Source organism: Serinus canaria, chromosome 27 (genome assembly GCF_022539315.1).
Source record: "Serinus canaria isolate serCan28SL12 chromosome 27, serCan2020, whole genome shotgun sequence".
In the NCBI taxonomy this organism is placed as follows: Eukaryota; Metazoa; Chordata; class Aves; order Passeriformes; family Fringillidae; genus Serinus; species Serinus canaria.
The window spans coordinates 2,072,018-2,093,458 of NC_066340.1; the positions used below are offsets into that span (position 1 = coordinate 2,072,018).

A 21,441-nucleotide genomic window follows, 5' to 3' on the forward strand; every position below is an offset into this window, starting at 1 on the left:
ACTAAAAGCTCCTTAAACTACCAAAGTCAGCTTTACCCAGCTCTGTGTGGCACTTTGCAGTGTTAGGCTGCAGATCATTTGAGAAGCACGTTCACTACAGGCTCCCTGTTTGACACAGGGGATCCAGCCCACAGCACACTGTTCCAGAGGGGGCATGGGATCTGCTGCTGGGAAAGCTGCTGGTTGGCAGAGCTTTCCTTCAGGCTTGTGGGGGGAGCTCGTTGATGGTGGAGGACACCACCTCCCCGTTCACGCTGTCGTGGACAATCGCTTTGAGCTTTCGGTTGCTCAGCCCAGAGTGTTCTGAAAGAAAGGAAAGTTTAATTAGCCAAGGAGCAATGCTGAGACAAGGTGATGCAGGGAAAGCCTCATTTACAGTCATTTGCCTGCTGCCTTCTCAACGAAATTTTCTCTACATGTTTTCCTTAAAGTCAATATTTGTTACTGCTCTGTGTGAAATGTGCTGCCAGAAAGTCACCCTGGGTCTGGTCCAGGTCAGAGCAAATGAATAACACAGGGAGAGCCCAGCCAATGCAAATCCAGCAGATTATCCTGGATGTCTGCAGGTCATGCCCATGCCAGAATACGAGTTTCCAGACATGCAGATTTTCGGTTTGCTCTCAAGCCCTAACGCTGTTTTAGTCACCCAGTGGAGTCTCCTTGCCTCCTCATATCCCAGGAAAGCTTTAGTCTGGAGCCTGAGCTGTGGCCACTGTGTGACTGACAGGGCTGGGGCTCAGGCAGCCCATGGGCAGGCACAGCCCAGTAGGCTCTGCAGTGAGCCCTTCACAGCAGCCAGGAACTGCTGAAATGCTTCTCAAAAGCCTGTGTGAGCCTGCTATGCACACCTTCCACACTTCACTCAGGTGAGGTTAAAATTGCCCTGAATAAAATTTGATTGGAAATGACAGTAATCAAGAGTCACTACAGAGAACAAAGTAAGGAACTTTTACCTTTAGTTTCAGATTTTCTTGCTGTCCTGTGAAGATAATGAAATAGAAAAAAATGTTACACTAATTTCAAGAAGTTATTTGTCTCCTTCTCACTAAGGAGACAAAGGAGACCTCATCCCACTATGAGATAAAATTTTTAAAAAAGGTGGAAAAAGAATGATGCTTTTATACCATGTGAGCTTTCCCTTTGGTAAATACTCTCACTGGAAACATCCCCAGGCACATTCACTACTGCTCCCAGGGACAAGTGCATTGGTTCTTGTGTATTTGGAGTTGCTCAGCTTAATCCCACTTTGGTTTCTGACAAATACCCTCACACTTGGGGCCCCTCTGTCCTGCCTGTCTGAGAGTTGCAGTTCTAAAGGCTGCTGATCTTCCTTTTTTGACTTCATACAAATCAGATGAGAGAAGAAAAATGAGGCCAGCATTCTCCTATGCTGAGATGGCCATGCTGCGGGAGTGGAGAATTTTATTCTTTTTTTAATGAAAAGTTATATTAATTTAGGTAATCCAAATTACATGGGTACCAGTGTCTCTGTACTCTAAGTAGCTCTGGCTTTTTATTACGATCCGTCACATTAAAATACCAACCCTTGATGTAGTATGGGACTCACAAGCTTTGATTAAGCATAAACAAACAAACAAATAAATAATCCAAATATACTCTTCATCTGTTCCAGTCGGGGCAGCTCTGCCTTACCCGTCAGCATTCCCTTCCAGCAGCAGGCGGTATGTGGAAATTTCCTTTTCCAGGCGTGTTTTGATCCCAAGAAGAACTTTATATTGGTTATTTTGCTGCTTCATGTCGTGACGAACCTGGCTCAGCTCCTCCTCACACCTGGAGATGATCTGCTGCATGTTTTGAAGTGCAGCAGCGTAATAATTCCGAGTGTCAGCCAAGGTGTCTTCCAGCATGTGTTTCTGATGGGGCAGATAATACCAAGACCATGATTATTATTTATGTGGTAGATACAACACAGAAATACCAGCAAATTTGGTCTCTAGCTAGAAGATTGCAAAATTAAGGCTGTGGTAATTTAAACACTTATGCATTTGCATAACTATTCTTATGAAGGCAGCAGAACCACAAAGCTGTGCCGTGTGTGCACGAAAGGCAAAACTGAGTCATTTATCCCTGCCATATCCGTTCTGCTCAAAGCTCTGCTCCTGACACTGCTGTCTGTCCTGTCCATTCTGCATGAGCTGTCCAGAATTTCTCCAAAGTCTCCAGGTCTCTGGGATGTGAGCTTTAACCTGTGTAAGGCTATGTAATATTTGTGGAAGCTCCCCACCAATATTTTTCACACTTTGTGTAATTCATGCCTGATAACAGGGCTTGTAAATATGAACTTTGCATTCTTTGTGTTACTGTCTGTCTTCTGAATGCATTTTATTTCTAGACCTGGAGTCAGTTATCCCTTCTTCTTGAGAAGGGATTCATTTTGTTGTGAGAAGAGACATACATTTTTCACTTCCTGGTGATGGTTGCTGAATCTATTTTGCATATTTTGGAAAAGTCAAGCATGATCTGAATTCCACTTTCTCTCATACTTTAACAGCTGCACCAAAGTTATGCTAGGCTAAGGATTTAAATGGAGAATTGGTCCATGACAACTTCTGAGATTACATGGAGTGAGTGAGCAGCCCAAGATGTCTGCAGCAGATACCTTACTAATCTGTGCCTGCAGCTCGATGTCCAGGGATTGCAAAGTTCTCCTTAGCTCCTTGATCTCGTTCTCATTGCGCTGGATCTGCTCGGGATTAGGGGTTGCTGCCAGGGACGTTGCTGCACTCTGTGGAGCAGAAGCAAGAGAAAAGCTCATACTCTGGTCAGTCAGGTCCAGCCACAGGGGGCTTGGAAGTGAGCAGGGACTAGCTGTTACCTGTTCTTTGTACCAGTTGTCCAGGCTTTGGCGATTCTTTTCAATTATGGCCTCATAATCTTCTCTTATTTCTGCCAGAATCTTGCCTAAGTCTGCAGGAGGGGCTGCGTTTACTTTTACATTGACTTTGAAGTTTTGTGAGGAGCGATTGGCTTCCATATCCTGGTCATGTGTCAGAAGGAGCAAGCAAACTCGTTAATGGAGGTAGAAAGTTTTCAGAGAGCCACTGAATCCCAGAGAGGTTTGGGGGTTAATTACTATATATACATTAACTTAACATTATTTGAAAAATTTATATATTGATAGTACTGTGATGTGACTTAAACCAATGGCATAGATGCTTCTGTGGCAGACTCAATAAAAAACATGAAAGAAGATCTTTTCATAGAACGTTTCTGGAAAAAATGGACTCAGTGAAGAAGCACTGCCATTTTTTATTTATTTATCTATTAGAAACCTAAAACCTTGATGAAAATCTAACAGTAATTTCATCTTTCTTACCCTTTATGTTAATATTTATGGAACTATAACTAAGTTTACAGGAGAGTAATGTAAAAGTTCTATGTAATTGTTAAAGGAATAATTGGATTAAAGCATATAATTACTGTGTAAACAACATAATTACGGGACCAGTCGGGCAGGTAGGGTAACATTCCTTTCGGTGTAGCACAACCTTCTGTGCCTGGTACCATTTTCAAAGCGCCCAGGCAAAGGAGCCTTTCGGGGTATGACATCATGGAATGCAGATCAGCTGGACACAGGGATGGCTCTGCTGGTCCCCTGTGTCCAAGAACTCTCCTGGGCTGGAAGGGGGTCAGCCAAAGGCAGCTGCACCTACCACTGTGCACCTACCCTGTGTTTTATTCTCTGCTTTAAAAACCCACAGACACTGAGCAGGATGTTTGGTCCGGTGTTGGGTAATAACTGCAAACAACACCAGATCAAGCGAAACCGGCATGTTTCAAGCAGTGGAATTATAAATGTGGGAATAACAGAGAGCACTGAGTATAGCTTTGGAGAATTCAGAGTAGTGTGGCTTTTGAGAATTATCTAATTACTGTGTTTAGGATTATGCAAGAATGAGTAATTTTACCTGACTTCACCAACCATTATTTTTAATTTTGATCCTTTAAGAATTTGAGCTGTATTCTGCTCAGGTCAGCCTGTTCTGGGTTACCCTGCTTCACTTTAGGGAAGTGGACAAGGAGCCCTGAAGAGATCCCTTCCAACCCTCAACCCCTCCATGCTTCTGTGAATATGGGAAATGATATATTCAGAACTGAGGAAAAAGTCTGTGATGACTAAAACCCGGCAGCACTCTGTGTATTTATATCTAAGTCTTTCTGAGAACATTTCTGTCCAATATGTCAGTTATTATTAGCTGTGTATGACAGATGGGTGGGATAGACTCCAGCAATCTGTTCTCTCTGAAACCCTAGTGTAATTGGTAAAGCAGACACAGGCTTTTTGCTTCACCTGACTCTCATTGGTGCCTCAGAAACAGGATTAGGTCCTGAATCATCAATCCCACTTACAGATTGTGGGTCTTACTCAGTTAATTACATGGTAGTAAAGATTTGTGCAATAAGATTTTACCAAGTGGAACTTTTTCTACCTCCTCATGGTCTTTCCTCCTGAGGATGTGCTCTTCTCTCAAGCCTTCAATTTCCATTTCCAGATCTGTGGTAATAATGGTCATGCCGTCGAGCTCCTTCCGCAGGTTCTCCACATCCAGCTGCACCCCCTGCCTGCGACACTTCTCGGCTTCGTATCTTTGTGAGGAAAGAGAAGACACAACGTGCATGTTGAGAACTGCCCAGTTCAGGCTCTTGTATAAGGAGAAGTAGACTTGCTCAGTCTTTGTAGGGAACTAGAGAGGACAAACAACCAAAGAAACCAATTCTGTTTCTAGCATATGTTATTTAAATATTTTGAATAGTCTTAACAATAAAATGAGTGTTATTATTTGGCATTTTATTTCCTCTCTCTCTCTTAACTTCTCCTCTATGGTAGGAAATAAAATTTCTTTTTTTCACATCCGTTTTTGCATGTTAACATTCACCCAGTTGTGGGAGCTTTGAGAATACAATTCTCTGAAAATACTATCAGCAAGCAGCGATTGCTTTAGTTTTCCAAAACTGTAACCTCTGAGTCCTTCAGAAAAACAAGAAAAATGTGATGGAAGCCAGTTACTAACATTCCTCTCTAACCTCTTGCAGTGTCTGTAGTGAGCCAAAGGAAGGGAGATGCTGCTGTGTCTTCCCTTGGGCATGGGAAGCAATTTCACACCTCAGCATCTCTTCCTTTACTCTGTGTTTTGTGGGCTCTATTGGGGTTTCTCCATTCACCCAAAGAACTCAGTCTGAGTTCCATCCCTCAAAGTAGTTCCACTGGTTCCTTTTGTGACACCACTGACTGATAATGAAAGGCTGGCAGTGCTCAGGGTATCTGAGTTTGTCACAATATTACCAAAAGCTGAGAAATTTTTTATAGCTAACCACCAACTGCTCAAAATAAGGCAAATCTTCCTGGTTCCTAAGTCTTACTTACAGAAGTGTCAAATCCTTTCCTTTGGAAAGACCTGCCTGAAAGTGTTCTGTACAAACTTGTTGTCTTTTTAGATGATCTGAGAACTCTCTTTCAATGTACTGAAAATCAGACTGTGCTGGGAGCCAGTGATGCACCAGCTCAGTCACTGTACTCAACTCACGGGACTCCAAAGCAGAAGCCACACGAGGACAGGTGTTCCCTGCAGAGCTGGACAGAAGAGGTGATAAGTCCAGGAAATAGATTTGGGCTGGACGGGGAAGTGCAGTGCTTAGAGGGGATAATTTGTAATCCTAGATGACAGTTTTAAGTGCCTTTTGTCACAAGTATCAAGTGCCTGCTGTCAAACCTGCTCGTCAGGACCTGGACTAAGTATCATAAACAGGGTGACTCAAGGTTCTTCAGCAATCATTTGTGGGTTTTACATGCTTTTGGGGTTTTTTCCCCTGTTCTATGTTGTTTTTATTCATCCAGTATCAACAGAAAACTCAGTAAAATTGCTTCCCTGTTGGATTAGCAAGAAGAAGTAATGTTTAGTTTAATCCTCTTTCAAATCTAATGAGGAAACCAAAGAAGAGCTTACTTGAGCCTGAAGTCTTCAGTTGCCATGTTAGCGTTATCAATTTGTAAAAGGATGCTGGCATTGGTGATCTTGCTATCCTCAATCTGGAAAACAGAGAATCCAACAGGAGAGTTGGTGTTGCCATGGGATGACAGTAAATAATCTGTGCTGGTTTAGCCTCTTTGCTGCTCAAAGGAAGCATCTAAATAGTGGAATTCCCATGCTAAGGAGACCATAGCATTTCAGTTTCCTTATTCACCTAGGTGTTTTGCAATTTTCCTCTGTAGTCTTACTTTACCCTTTTTCTTACTTTTTTTTGAGGGAATGAACTAGGAGGTATCATTTTATTCCTGATCAGGTAGAGGAAATGAATTTCATTACACAGACTTCATGGTCTATTACAGAGTAACAGTCACTGCCTTCCTCTGGTTTTGAGACTGGATTCTGATCCTGTTCAGCATTGCTGAGAAAGCTGCCTTGGGCATCTTTAGGGCAAATTTCAGTAAGAACCATAAAGCTGTGTCTGAGTACAATCAAAATACTGGAGTTAATGTTATGCTGAAAAGTAGCCTGTGCATGAACACCCTGCTGAGCTGGTGATGGTGGCACCCCCTCACTGGCAGGACCTTCAGCTCACCACAGGCTTCAGCCTGGAGTTGCATGCACAATACCACTGGCATCTGGTTGTTGTGATCCATTCAGTTATGCACCTACAGCTGCTCTGAATCGACCAGCAGCATGCAGTGATTGATTCAAGTGTCTAATTTAGCTTTGGGATTTGAAAATTGCCCGAAAAGGTGCAGGATGAAGCACGATCTCATTCCTTTGGTGCACTCAGCACTCACTGGAAAGGCTCATGTGTCCCTGATAACATGGAATAGCTTTTAACTACAGATCTGAATGCGAAAAGTTCAGTATTCCATGCCAAATCTTTGAAAAAACTCCAGCAGGAACTCATACATAATTATCAGGAAGTCATAAATGCAGGGTATCGTGTCCTTTTCTAACACAGAAGAAAGAGAAGCATGGTGGCCATCCCACGAGCTACCTTCCCTCAGCATCCGCAGAGCAAACCAAGGGGCACTGTGGCCATACAGAAGTCATTTACAGAGCTCTCAACACCTTGGAGTAAATTTCCCACACTTCAATGAATCACAAAGAAACAAGGAAACGACAAAATTCTCCTCAAGTGTCAAAGGTTCACCTCTGTAGTGAAGAAGAAGGTGCTGTGGAATGTTTAACTAATCTGCTAACAGACTGTGCATTCCTGTGCAATTATCCACACCTCGCATACTGCCCTGGGACACCATCAAGGCCAGCTCAAGAACTATAACAATACCCTGAATGCATGGCTGCCTGGAATTTGGTGACAAAGAAGAGGCAATTCTTGAATCCAGCCTTGAAAACAACGTGAGTTCCTTAGCTTTGTGCTGTGTACAGAATTGCTGTGTGACTCTGTGCAATCCGAGCACTGGTCAGTGCTTTGCCCACTGCCGTGTGGCCCCCGTGGCTCTGCAGCCAGCAGGGGATCTCACATGTGCCAGATATCTCTTAACAGTCACATGGAATTCCTTGCAGCATCCATCAGGAACGTGGCTATGTCTCTAGTACCAGTCTGCAAACTGTCAGCTTCACTAAGAACTCACAGATTATTGTATAGAAAATATGCTCCAATTCCTTCTCAAAACAGGGATTTCCCAAGAAGGCTTCCTGCACTGACTTTACCTCTCATGTCTCCTGTCCTTTGTCCCATCTCCTGGAATGCTCTGTCGATCACTTTGCTTATTTAGCAGCACTAGGTGTTTGAATGAGACAGTTACTTGAAGAACAGGTGCTATTTCATCAAGTATCTGGTCTAGGATGGAGTCAGGCTGGAGCAAGGCTTTTCCCAAAACTTTTTGCTCCATCAGGCATTAATCCTGAATTCAGGTATCCAGGAGAGTGTGGTTAAAAATGTAGAACCCAAATGATTATATGCCTCCAAGTTCAGACAGGCAGCATATCACAGACATTCGGGATTATTGGATATAGGACCCTAAATTTAGTCTACATTTTATTTTAGGTGCTAAACTAGTTTCACCATTTAAATTAGCATTTAATTAATTTAATTATGGTTAATAATTAGATGCTATATTTTCACTCATTTTACTGGCAGACTTGCTGCTAATTGCAATATTTTATAGAGAAAGTAAAAATTCTGGATTCAATCACTGAATTGTCACCTGTAAATAATCCTTTCCTGGCGTTTCATTCCACATCCAGGACAGCCACCAGCCTCCAGGTGTCTGTGGCCAGGGACAGCTGTTTAAGGGGTGAGTGTTGAAAATAAGTGGTTTGGGTACAACCTACTCAAAAGTGAGAGCTTCACCCCAGTCAACACCATGGTTTTATTCTTACTGTCTTCCTAAATCTTTCTGATTTACTAATTCCAAATCAACCTGAACACATGTTCTTGATGAACATATTTTTATTTCTCTTTCTGTTAAAAAGAAAAGTGCCCAAGTGCCAGCTCTGGGGTTGGTGACCTTTCTTTATCCTTAAAACAGAAATGGGTGATGACAGTTCTGGCTCTCCATACACAGGCTGTGGTCCGAGCACCTCACCTACTGCCTGGAGGCAACACTTTTAGCTGTGAGCATGGAGTTTGATTAAGTCCTTGGCCCCAGTTAGCAAAGATGTGAATTAATACAATTTCCAAGCCTTTTAAAAAGAATTTCTCAGGATCTTGAGAATGCCAAGTAATTGTTTTATAAAAAGTGGAGAGCAAGTGACAACATTGCTTTTGGAAGAGCTTTGGGTTTTGCCCCATATGGGTATGTAAAGTTAATTACACTGATTAGTCACACAGATGGTTACAGTGCTAAGGATGTTCATTATGAATACAGATTAATATTATGCTCAAATTTGAAGACACGTGAGTTTGGGAGATTGAAAGAGTTACTGTTGAACATTAATATTAACTACTGGCAGGAACCAGAAATTCTCCTTTTAATTATAGTGAAAACATCCACAAGGAATTTGTCACTGCTATTTTCTTAATTACAATGAAGTATTTTTCCATCTGATTACATAAGCTCATTGGTCCCAAAACTCCTGTAGTTTCATTGTCTGCTACCGCAGGAATCAAAGAGCTGGAATGCCCCAGTCTGTCTGGAGACAGCGGCAGGAGAGGGGCAGGCTCTGCACTCCTCCTGCTTTGTAATTTGCTCAAGATCTGTGCAGTCAAAAAGACCAAGTTCTGCCAGCAGCAGTTACTCAAACCCCAGTTTCAGTACAGAAAGGAACACTTGGCAGCACATGGATCCCTTTATTCTGCCAGTCTCTGCAGAAACCCCCTTGCCCCCTTCGAGCCTTTCTTGTGCCCAGTCTCTTCCTTGTGCACACAAAGAATGTTTATGCCCAGGTCCTGGAACTACCTTCCTGAGGATTTCTAACATTTCAAAGGTTTTATTTAACTTCTTTAAAGGAAAGCCATCAGCATAAAGGAGAACCCCAGTTCCTTAGAAGAGCACAGAATGACACAGTCCCAGCTCTGACTTACCTGTCTTTGCATGTCAGTGACGTTTTGCTCGTACTGGTTGAAGTCATGCCTCTTTCCATGAGACTTTGTCCTGTGCCACTCTAGGATGCAGCTCTCCAGCTGAGCGTTGGCTGCTTCTAAGGCACGGACCTTGTCCAGGTAGGCAGCCAAGCGCTCATTCAGGTTCTGCATAGTCTGTTTCTCATTCCCACCCAGGAAGATGCTTTCCCCATAGTGCTCGCCGAAGCCTCCCCAGGGTGCCCCTCCTGCAGCCAGCCAGAAGGGTCTGGCAGAGAAGGAGGGATGTGTGCTGCTGGCACCACCATCTGCACTGGATGCTCTGTAAGAAGTTCCTTGCTGGGCCAAACCACACCCTGTACTACCCCTGAGGGACCCAGAAAAAAACTGGAAATGGCCTTGGCTGGTGCTCATGCTTAGCTCTGTGTGAATCGAACCCCAGGTTTGGCTGCCTAGCACTGAGCAGCCTCTTCGCCTTCCCTGAGCAGCTTTATGCCTTTTCCTGTGGGAGTTTCCCTTCGATGAATGACTACAGCAACAAGATTGTGTCATCACGAAACGTGCTTCCTCTTGGTCAATTCTGAAGCATTTATGAGCCTGCACGCTGTTGTTGTTTGGAATCAGCTACATCCCGGGTTGCTTTCCTTTCGCTTGTTTGGGTTTTTTTTTCTTTTTCTTTTCATATGATAATAGTGAGGTGTGGCCAAAATCCGTAGGTGTGGAACAGGATCAGCTCTGCCTCAGACTTCTCTCTAACCCTGTAGTTAGTATGTTATGTTTTCCTGCTCATGAAGGGAATAAATGGGAAGCCAGGGCAGGGATGGGGCTATGTAGATACTTTCTGTGGTAATTCTCAGGCTGTAGAATTACAGCAGCCCATGGATCCTCAAACCTGTGGATTCTCAAGTGCAGTGTATCCTATCAGCTGTCAAAGAGCTTAGTGACCAAACAGCTTCAGCCTGTGGGAGATGTGAGGCTTTCATGAAGTTATCCAGCTTCTAAATAAAAAAAAAAACCTGCAGTCCAGAGTCAGTAATGCCCAGCTGTTCCCTTCAGCTGCTCATTTCCAGGGGAAATTCATGAGAATTAGATACTTTTATACTGATTTTCTCATGATTTGAGGTGCGGTCCTATTTCAGTGGTCTTGTCTCAATAGGCAGCAGCGCAAAGATTTCTTGCTGTTCCCAGCATCAATACTATTAAGATATTTATCTTAGCTTTAGAACATATTTACACTATGAGTTTGTAACAACACTCAAAAAATTCAAACGATTATATAAAGCTACCAGCCCTAAAAATTGACCTGGCAATCATGCAGGGATAGTCTTTCCAAAAGTCTCAGTAACCTTCTGCCAAAATGTATCATCCAACAGGGAGAGGTGCAGTGTGGCTGTTGCAGATTGTCCTATTCCTCGTGCTGGTAAGGGGTGTAGATGTGGTCCCGTGGCAACTGCTGGGGGTAGTGGGTTTGCTTTGTCTTGTTCTAGTCCATGACTGAGGGATGAGATAGTGGAGGAAGATTTGGGAAGAGGCATGAAGCTGAGTGGGCACAGGCTCTCCCAGAAATGCTGCAGCTGTTTTCCTTACTTAGGTGAAGGCTAAACCCCTTCCCCAGGGTCTGCCCTGGCTCTGCTGCTCATCCTGACTGCTGAGGTCAGGGAGACTGCATGGAGCAGAGTTAAACTGTCCTGGGAGAAACAGGAGGGGATGTGTTTTTCCCTATTTGTTTCATTTGGAAGGCTGCAGCAATAAGGAAATGTTGCACTCCAGCTTCCCTGGTACCTCCCGGCCTCATTCCTGTCGGAGCAGGATTCGGGCTCCTCCTTGTGGCTCGGGCTGGGCTCTGCTCAGCACCTGCTCCTTTCGTTTTCCCCAGCTCTCAGTGCATTGAGCACACACTCCTCTTCCATCCTCAGACACTTCCTTCTGTAGAAATCCTGTCATTTCTAACTATTTGGGGAAAGAAATCACTGAAAATCGGGTTTTACAGTGAGCACTAGATTTGGCTCTCCCCAAATATTCTGATTACAGCCCCTATCTATAGCTGCAATCTGGGGTCAGCCCTGCTGCTGGGGAGGGGGATGAACTTAAAGCATCAGACAAAAACTGAGGCCCCAACTTGAAAAAATCCCAAAATTTTAATAGCGCTGATGGCATCCTGGAGCTCTCACCAGAGATCAATTTCAGATTGAATTTTCAGTTTAGCAAGCTGGTGTCTGTGAACTATCACACCTATATGGAATTACACAGGGATGTACAGAATAGAATGTGAAATAAAATGAATCCTCTGTTTCACCTGAAATTACTCCATGTCATTCCCACCCTGCCTGGCAGTGGGGCTGGCAATGTGGGAGGCCACAGAGCTTCAGTCCTGAAAATATAATGGAATTAACACATCATGAAAACCAGAATTGTATTTTCTCTTGCAATTAATCCAAAGTACAGGTGATCTGGGACATGGGAAGTGCTTCCCCTGAGGCACAGCCTTTCCAAACTGGAAAAGATGCCACACAGTTTTGATCCACACATGCTGAGGATTGATGAAAAAGACCAAACAACTTACTTCAAAATCTGACATGACTCTTTGTCAGGCTGCTGTGCTGAATTTGGGTTTAGTCACCTCTTTAATCCAGAACAGAGAATGGAAGTGACACCCGGAGTAAGGAAATCAACTGTTGTCAGCAGGTGGCACCCTTGCATGGGGACTGCTCTGCTGCCTGGGAGATGGGTGCTGCTCTGCAGTCCCAGCTTGCTTCCTCTGGGAATTGTGGGTGTTTTGCTGAATTGGAACATGGGAAGAAAACTGAGCTGAATTTCGAGGTTGCAGTTTAAATACAGGCAGAATAGTTTGACAACTACATTGTACAGGTCAATGTCCTGCAATAATCACTGATTATTCAACTCCTCCATCTGGAATACAAATAGATGGAGAGCTGCCTGTGGCTGTAGGAATTCCCTTTCTTGCTGTTTGAGTGATACAATCAATAGTTACCTAGGTTTTGGATCAGGAAAAAAATACCATTTATACAATTCAGTTTTCCTCTCTAGTGGACTGTCAGGTCACTTTGCTGCAGTTTGCCAGAACCTCTTCTGAGCTCCTTCCAGTGGGAATGCAAAGGGGATGTGCATTTCTTACCAGCAGCACCCATGATCTCATGGCCAAACTGGTGATGCCAGCAGTGTATATTTCTTTTTCTTAAATGTCAGAAAATAGAAGACATAAAAATAGTGTCTCTAAGGAGCTTGGAAGGAAAATAAAATATATAATTTTAGAAATTATATCATTTTTCCAGGTACTATAATGTGGATTGAATGTCCAGTGATGGGGCTAAGGATGCCTTTTTCAAACATATTTATGTGAGCAAAGTACAGTGCTTAGGTAACTGCTTTGTGTGCTTCTGGGATTCACCAGGCTCTTAAAGTTCTATCAGCATCTCTTCAGTTCCACTGGTGGGGGATTTGGAGCTGGGAGAAGGTGGTGTAGCTAAAACCACAGGCACAGCAGTGACATGGGCTGGGGATGTTCTTCTTGATGGATGAAAACCAAAACAGTTGCAGCAAACTCTGAGCAATTTGTTTCATCATTCCCTCAGCTTCCATAGGAGCTGAGGGAATTTGCCTTGGTGCTGCAGGCAGTGCAGGAACACAAATATATGCAGTTTTTTCAGAGATGCATTTTATTTGTGCATTTTATTTGTGCATTGTAGCTCTGTTGTGCCCTTGGAATTGAGAACAAAGATCCTATGGATTTTTTAATGCTATCTGCTCTGTTTTTAACTCATACCAGCTCCAGATGGCTGGCAGAATCTAATGACACTTTATCTGTCAATTCATCACCATCTTTATTATTATTTTTAAGGTTATTATTGTTATTGCTGTTGTTATTCCCAGAGTATCCCCTGGTCAGCTTCCAGCAGCCCATGCTGGGAGGGCCTGTGGGCTGTGTGTGGCACAATGGCTTCAAAAAACACCATTAGACTGGATTCACTTGCAGAAGCAGAACAGAAACTTTATTGTTAGGACACAATAGAACACCAGCAGAAAACAGGGCTTTGGCATCTCTGACCCAGCGAGCCAATGCTCATGTACAAAGGCAGAGCAAATCTAAGGAAAGACATTCTTGGATACATTCTTGTGCTTTGGGGAAGTGAAAGGCTCTTTATCTCAGCATTAGCCAGTGTGAGGCTGCACTGGGTCCACGTGGAGATTTGGTATTTCTTTACTAGAATCTCCTGTCACGGGTGGAAACAGGTTTTCCATCATCATCTGTGCCAGAGCGACGTCCTGCACTGCTCCCAAATGCTGTTGTAGGGGGAATAAAATAATTAAATAGGGAACAAAAAAACCACTAAGGCACTGCCAAGACCCTGAGGAGCTGAACCATGAGGTTGTGTTTGTTTGTTTCCTCACAAGATCTTTCACATATCAAAGGCAGAACTGCCTTTACATCTTATCTACTTTCCCTCCTGGTCCTCATCCAGAAAACCTTAGGAGTGCACATCAGATATGGATTTGGAAGCATCTTGAATGTTACGTGAATCAGCAGAGGAATGAATCTTTGGGAGATCTGGGTATTTTAGAATCCCATGAGCAGTTCATGCAATCATTTTGGAAATCTACTGGTTTCAAAAATGCACATAAGATAAAGTATTATATTTTTGTCTCTACATGATACAGAACATGCTCATTGTGGGGAGAATGGAATCTGTGGTAGTAGGAAGAAATCCAAGGCTAAAAGGTTTATTTAATCCTATTTTGCCTGTCCATTTCAGCCCCTCATTAAATGAAAATGTTTCTTACCATCCTTGGGGTTCAGTCCTGACAACCTGTAGAAAAGAAATATTTGATTAATTACCATTCCTGACCTTGTTCCCCTCAAACCATTGAACCATTTAGGAATTTGTGTGGATAGCCAGGATTTCACACAGCTGCTCTTAATGGCTGGTTCTGAGGTGTGTTGTTACTAGAGGTGGTGTTAAGGTGCTTTCTTCAGCTTTGAAATCCACCCCTATGTACTTGAAAGGGAATGGGAGCAGTGGTCAGACCAGTTCCTTGTCCTGAGGTGTCTCCTTATACTGCTCCTCTCCTCAAAATGCCTCTTCTGGAAACTATGTAAGGAGCTGATTCCTCCTCAGAAATCAAAAGTAGTTCCATGTGTACATCAGATATGAGAAGTGAACATGAAAATGCAGATTTTACTGAAGTAAGCTGGAGCCTGTTCCAGGCTCTTTTCTTACTGGGGATACTGGTGTGTGAGGATGAGTATTTCACCTCTGTACACAAATGGAGAAAACCAGGAGCTAAAGAAATACTGGGAGCAGGTTTTTATAGGTTGCCTCAGGCTGAAGGCTCTAATTCCAGTGCAGCCAGAGGATTGAGACATATATATGGGGCCTGATGCCTTTTGTAATTCATTATGGTCAAAGTGGTGGCATTTATATTTTCAAATCCTCCACAACACCGATGTGCAGATTTATGGCAGTAGCCGTAAATCTTGAGTTATGGCAGTACCACGGACTCTGCCAGGCACCTGCCTGCCAGTGCTCCAAAGGCTGCGTGTGCAGGGAGCGTGACTGAGCACTCCAGAGTCAGCCTGGCAGCCCCAGCTCCCTCTGCACAGTGTTGTTACCCTTATCTGCTCATCAGGACCGGGACAGAGTGACATACTGTGCGTCCTGGCCCTCCAGCAGACGGCGGTACGTGGCGATCTCCTGCTCCAGGCGACTCTTGATGTCCATGAGCATTTTGTACTCTTGGTTCTGGCGCTCCATGTCGCAGCGCAGCTCGCTCAGCTGCTCCTCCACGCTGGTGATGAGGGCCTGGATCTGAGCCAGCTGTGCGCAGTATCGGCCTTCCGTGTCCCGCAGGTTGGCCTCCAGCCCGGCTTTCTAAAGTGCAGCAATGTCAGAACAGGTTAGAAGGAAGTTTGTCCCACGGAGGGGGAGTTGAGGAGAGGTGAGAGAGAGAGGGAGGAAGGGGACAGTGTGAGGCAGTGCCTCGTGGTGTGCTCGGGGCAGCTCTGTACCATGCTGAGCTGAGACTGGAGGTCGATCTCCAGGCTCTGCAGGGTGCGGCGCAGTTCTGTGATCTCTGACTTGCTGGTCTGTATCTGCTGGGTGTGGGTGGCAACTTCACGGTTCAGCTCCTCAGTCTGAAAGGAAAAATAATGTAAAATCACATACAAATATATAAAAATCAATCATTTTGAGAAAGGGTGGTAGGGACCTGCCAGGCGGTAATGCTGAGGCAGTGCACTGCTGTGCTGTTTATTGGTGTGACCGTACCTGAGTGAAGAACCAGGCCTCAGCATCCTTACGGTTCTTCTCAGCCAGAGCTTCATACTGCTCCCTCATCTCAGCGAGGACTCTGGTCAGGTCAATGCCAGGAGCTGCATCCATTTCCACATTGACTGTTCCACTCAGCTGGTTCGAGTACTCTTTCATTTCCTGCATGGGCAGCAGACAGAGGACACAAAAAGATCAGGCTCTCTCCTCTCGCACTGCTCCTGCCCCCAGCAATCCCTGCTGTGGTACATAGTACCTGTGCTATCAAGTATCACAGATGGAACACACATAAAACATTTATCACATTTTCTTTCTCATTGCAACAGCTTCTCTATCTCTGTGAACTCACACAAAGACACATGTTATCTACATGTAATTTATGTGTATGTTTCATTTACAAGAGATAAATTCCAAAGGGGAGTGATCTCCCTGCACTGCCAGGACTCTCACCTCTTCATGATTCTTCTTCAGATAAGCCAGCTCCTCCTTCAGGTTCTCAATCTGCATCTCCAGGTCGGCTCTGGACAGGGTCAGCTCATCCAGGACCCGGCGCAGGCCGTTGATGTCGGACTCCACGCTCTGGCGCAGGTACAGCTCGTTCTCATACCTGCAGTTCAAAAAAGAAACAGGCACTGGAACATATCCCAGTTTGTATTCAGCAGAGCTATAAAATGATCACATATGGGTGGAACAGTGGATTGTAAATGAAAACATACAGATTTAGAGGCGTAAAAGCAATAAAGCTGCTTTTTCCCAATATCCAGCATAAGGAAGCACCAACAATGCTGTATGATTTTGTTCCTCAGGAGAATATGACATTTCACCTTGCAGAACCTAATACTGATTGTCAATAGAAACATTGTCACACAGGACAGAAATTTTGCAGAGTCCTCCCAGATTTGTGTAGGAAAGCACTGGTGGGCCAGGACTGCCTGAGATACAGGATAGAAAACGGAAACCTGCAGGTACATTGCTGCAGGGAAGGCAGCTGCATATGGACCTTTGTCACCTGATGTACTGCTGAGCCTGGGAGCTGGAAAAGCCGCACCTTACTTTAAATTCAGACTCCAGCAGAGAAATGCTGAAGCTCCACAGCAATCTTTTCCTGCCACTAAGTTCCTTCTAAGTGAAAATCTCACCTATTCCTGCCTTCTTTCCCCTGTGATTCAGGCTAGTAAAAATATTTGAGTGTCACAAAAAAATGAAGACATGGGCTATAACTGATCATGCAAACAATCCAGTGATCTGAATGCTGTGTTCTGTCAGGCTTATACTCTGAATTGGTCCTTCATCAATGGATTCTGCTTGCCAGGATGTTTTGTATCTGAAGTTACTAAAGAAAAAACTGCTCTGAGAGAGTGAAGACAAGTAGAGTAAAGACAAATGAGCTCCAGGTGAACTTACTTCAGTCTGAAGTCATCAGCAGCCAGCCTGGCGTTGTCAATCTCCAGAATGACCCGGGAATTGTCAATGGTAGCAGCAAGGATCTGCAATTAGGAAACATGGAGAAAAGTTCCTGTGAATAAGGGTAAAATATCTGATCCACATTCCATGAGCAAACCAGAGGGCTGTGATACTCTGTGCAACATGGATTAGAACCATAGTAGGGAAATGTGTTTGTACAACACCTGATCTTATCTGTAGCCAGGTGAATTATCTTTCCAGCCTTTGAGGCCTACCTGTCCTATTCTTTACTATTTGATTCCTGAAAAAATATACTGATAATTCTAAACACATTCTGCTAACTTCTACTGCAATCATTTTAATTTCAACAAACATCACATTGTCAGGATAAAATATTTGGTGTTTAAATTGAGAAGAGGCTACTCTTTTCTGCTAGAATGCTCAGGACCTCAATGTATTTGGAATGAGGAATTCACTACTTCTTTTGCAGTTATTTTAAAGACATGGAACATGCAGTTCCATAATTCTCTTACCTTCTGATAACTCATCTATATATGAATGTCATACCTTGTCTCGGAGATCTTCAATTATCTTGTAATAATTGCTGTAGTCACGAGCAGGGCTGGTGGGAGCTTGTTTCTGGTACCAGTCTCGGATTTTCACTTCTAAGTCAGAATTGGCCTCTTCCAGGGCTCGTACTTTGTCCAGGTACGAAGCCAGCCGGTCATTCAGGTTCTGCATGGTTATCTTCTCATTGCCAGAGAGGAGGCCATCGCCGCCACCAAAGCCACCACCAAAGTCAAATCCTCCACCAAAGCCAGCGCCTCCTCCAAAGCCAGCACCCCCTCCAAAGCCAGAGCCCCCTCCAAAGCCGCAGGCTGCTCCCCCTCCAAAGCCTCCTCCATAGCCCCCCCCAAAGCCATAGCCTCCTCCTGAAGAGGAAGCATACCTGGCTGAGGAGATGCAGACGCCGCGGCCGCCGGAGCCACCGTGGATGCTCGGGGCCCGGCAGGCGCCTCCACCACGCACTGAGGACACGCGGCAGCTGCTGCCCCCGGCGCCCCCAAAGCCACCCCCGTAGGTGGAGGAAGAGCTCATGTAGGAAGTGGCCATGGCTGAAGCAAGAGAAGGAGCAAAGGTCAGTTATGCAGCCTTGCAAGAGAAGACAGCTTGTGCCTTCACTGCCCTGGTGCGTCTTTTATATCCTCAAGATTGGGTGTTGGGAGACAAACCCCACTGCAGCCCTCCCTCCAAAATTCCTCCTCCCTAGAGGTGAGGCCAACTGTGATGACATTCCTGACAAGCAGTGCTGGCAGCACATCGCAGGGGCTTGGGCTTGGGGTTTCTTTTTTTAATTAAACAAAAGGGATGAATCAGATGATGTTTTTTCTTCAGGCTATAGTTCTGAAACTTGGAGTTTACTTCTCTGACATTTAAGAATGGAAAAACAAAGTGAGTTCAGCCCCACCCACTTGCCTATTTACAATGCTCACCATGGCTACCTTAAGAAAATCAACTTTTTCTAAAAATAAGGCTTAAGTAAAATTCTCCTTTCGTTGAAAAATGTACAATCGTCTCTTCATCTCACCGTTATTCCTTCTTCTCTATCTGGATTTTTTTCCTTTTAACATTTTGGAATTTAATTTGAGATGTTCTTATTCTTCATTTTTTCTTGGAACTAATATTTGGATTTTGGAGTCTGAATTTTTATTACAAAAAGCATTTATTCATGGCGCTGTGTGAGGAACAATCAGCATCCATTGGTGTGCAAGGGAGAGTGGAAACAGTAAATTTATTAATCATTGTGAGATTGTCCAGAAAGGGAACACAGATTGAAACAACTCAGTTTAAAGAGTAAATGTGGGAGGACTAAGATCCTGTTACTTTGGAAAATGTAAAGAGAATGGGTTGAAGATAACACAATTCTGATAGCAATACATGTATTTAATGCCAAGGTGCACGAGGAAATGGAGTAGTATTTGAAAATAAGGCTTGAGAAACACTCAGAAGAGGCACCTTAATCCTTCATTTAAAACAGGAGTCTGAAACAGAAATACATAACTGAGCTCATAAATTGCCAGTGAAATGCAGGAATTCAGTCATGCAGCCCTGCTCGCCCTCCAGGGAAGGCAGATTTGGGCAGTGTGTGAGGAAGCAGGAGCTGCCCGTGTGCCCTGCTGGGGACGGGCTGTGGGCAGTGTGGAGTTTGCAGAGCACCCCATCCTCTGCACAACACAGGGACCTCAAATAAAGCTTAAAGAAGAAAACTGATATGTTTGCTAAAAATATCATAAGAAGAGCATTGTTTTTAGCAGTCTTTGGCAGTACAGAAACTGAGCTTAGAACTCAGGATGGGGATTTCAGATAAGCCAAGGCTCACAGGAGTTGTTGGAATAAACAAGGGGGTTTCTGACATTTCCAGCTGAGATGTTAATGCAGGCACAGGGAATACACAGCATTTTCACTTGGAGATGAGCACTTAGGAGGGATAGAAATGGCAGAGTCCAGCTGTGATGAGACCCTGCAGGCTGGCTCTGGGCACGGCCACTCGCTGCAGGCTGAGCAGAGCACACGGGTGGGTGTTCACTGCTCTGGAAACGTGTTTCAAACTGAACCTGGCCCTTTGCCACAGCCCTTCAGTTTTGCTGCTGGGCAGATTAATGGTGTGTGTACCTTGCCAGATCCCTGTGTCTCCAAGGGTTGGTGGCTCATGAAACAAGTTCAGACAAGCCCACCTGAAGATAAAAAATTGTCTTAAAGATTCCTGTAATCAATGCCCTGAAGTGTGTGCACTGCCAGGGGCTGTTCAACCGAGAGAGCCCACAATAAGCAAATCATATTCCATTAAAAAAACCCAAGCAACAAAACACCACAAAATTTAGTAGGAAAGTTTGGGGAGTTTTCATTGAGTCTTCTTTCACTCAGGTGTGATAACTCCTTTGGAAAGTCAATGGTGAAACACACTCTGCTGCTTTTTAGTATGCCCCAGGCATCATGCTGGATCAGTATCAGATGAACGCTTACAAAAACCACGTAGAAGATAAAAGCTGTTCCTTTCTGTTAAATATTTACCATTGGGAAACAAAATAAATCAATGGCCCATAACATAATTGAGACAATAATTTCTACAGCATTTTCTCCTCACAGGCCGTACAGGGAAATAGAAGCCAATCACTTGCTGTAAATAAAAAAATTAAAAAAAAAAAAATAAAGGCTCTTCCAAGCTTATGCCTTTATTTTGGTTTCACTACATTTGCTCAGAGATCCCTTATCCAATGTCTTGACATGAGGACTCATCCTTTGCACAGTCTCAGAATTGTACCTGTGGTACCTCAACTCCTTGGTTTGTCATCTTCCACAGGGATTTCCTGGAAGACATTCTCTGACATGTCTGTGCTGCACAAACTCTTTTGTTACCTCTGCTGTGGGATTAATGGGGCTGACACACTCCAGCCCCTCCTCTCAGGACAGCAAGTTCCAGTCAAGCAGCAGCTTGTTTGTCATCTCAGTGATCACTCTGTGAGTGATAAAACCATCACTCAGAGGAGACATGACATGCCTTTAGAAAACACTTTTTTTCCCCTCAACCAGACACTAAAATTGTAGTGCCTGAGTGATTTATATCAAGCATTTTACCAGAAATCCTTCACTGCCTTACAGATACAGGAAAAAAAATTATAAAATAAAATTAGAACTAAGCTGTAAAGACAAGAATTCAGGATTCAGGATTTTTATAGCTTGCATTCTTGGAGCATGAGAATTTCTTGTCAGACTTGCACATTTGCAGCTGGACAATACCAGAAATCTGCAACAGTGAGCTCCCTCCCTGACTGGTTTTGTCACAAGAAATTTCTCTCAGGGAATGGGATTTGTTAAGATTAAAAAACAAACCTGGAGCTGTTTATTCTTTCATGTAGGGAGGTTTCCAGGTCTTGGTGTTGTAGGGAATAAGTTTGGTACAAAGCATGTGTTAATGTGTCTGCACTCAGCAACTGCCTGTACTGAATGCACAAGATCTTCTCCTGGCTCTTCCAGAAGTGACCCCACAGAAATGAGTGAGCTCCTGATGGATCCCCTGCACCCTGTGTGCCTCTCAGACCACTGTTCCCTTTGATTCTGCCCATCTTTCCCCCCATTCTCCCCATCTTGTCCCTTTCTCTGGGTCTTTTTGACTGTTCTTCTCTCCTGTCACCGTTTTCCCTTGTCAAAGTGAAGCCACTGCTTAATGCCAACATACTTAATTCCAGAGGCTGAGCTGGGATTGTCAGTG

The 21,441-nt window shown here is 44.1% G+C and overlaps 2 protein-coding genes across 2 annotated transcripts; both read right to left on the reverse strand.

The window, feature by feature from the left end:
• Positions 1 to 1,643: 1,643 nt before the first annotated feature.
• LOC103821612 (keratin, type I cytoskeletal 23-like) lies at positions 1,644 to 10,069 on the reverse strand. Its single transcript, XM_009096525.4, has 6 exons — positions 9,487 to 10,069; positions 5,967 to 6,049; positions 4,452 to 4,608; positions 2,837 to 2,998; positions 2,621 to 2,746; positions 1,644 to 1,874 (listed from the first exon to the last, which is right to left on the reverse strand). The coding sequence occupies exons 1-6, from the start codon at positions 10,033 to 10,035 to the stop codon at positions 1,650 to 1,652; spliced, it is 1,302 nt and encodes a 433-aa protein (XP_009094773.2). The 5' UTR covers positions 10,036 to 10,069; the 3' UTR covers positions 1,644 to 1,649.
• Positions 10,070 to 13,466: 3,397 nt separating this feature from the next.
• On the reverse strand, positions 13,467 to 18,362 carry LOC103821610 (keratin, type I cytoskeletal 15-like). The gene is made up of 8 exons (XM_009096522.4): positions 17,739 to 18,362; positions 17,172 to 17,254; positions 16,218 to 16,374; positions 15,768 to 15,929; positions 15,509 to 15,634; positions 15,151 to 15,371; positions 14,284 to 14,309; positions 13,467 to 13,785 (listed from the first exon to the last, which is right to left on the reverse strand). The coding sequence occupies exons 1-8, from the start codon at positions 18,282 to 18,284 to the stop codon at positions 13,706 to 13,708; spliced, it is 1,401 nt and encodes a 466-aa protein (XP_009094770.1). The 5' UTR covers positions 18,285 to 18,362; the 3' UTR covers positions 13,467 to 13,705.
• Between the last annotated feature and the right edge of the window lie 3,079 nt (positions 18,363 to 21,441).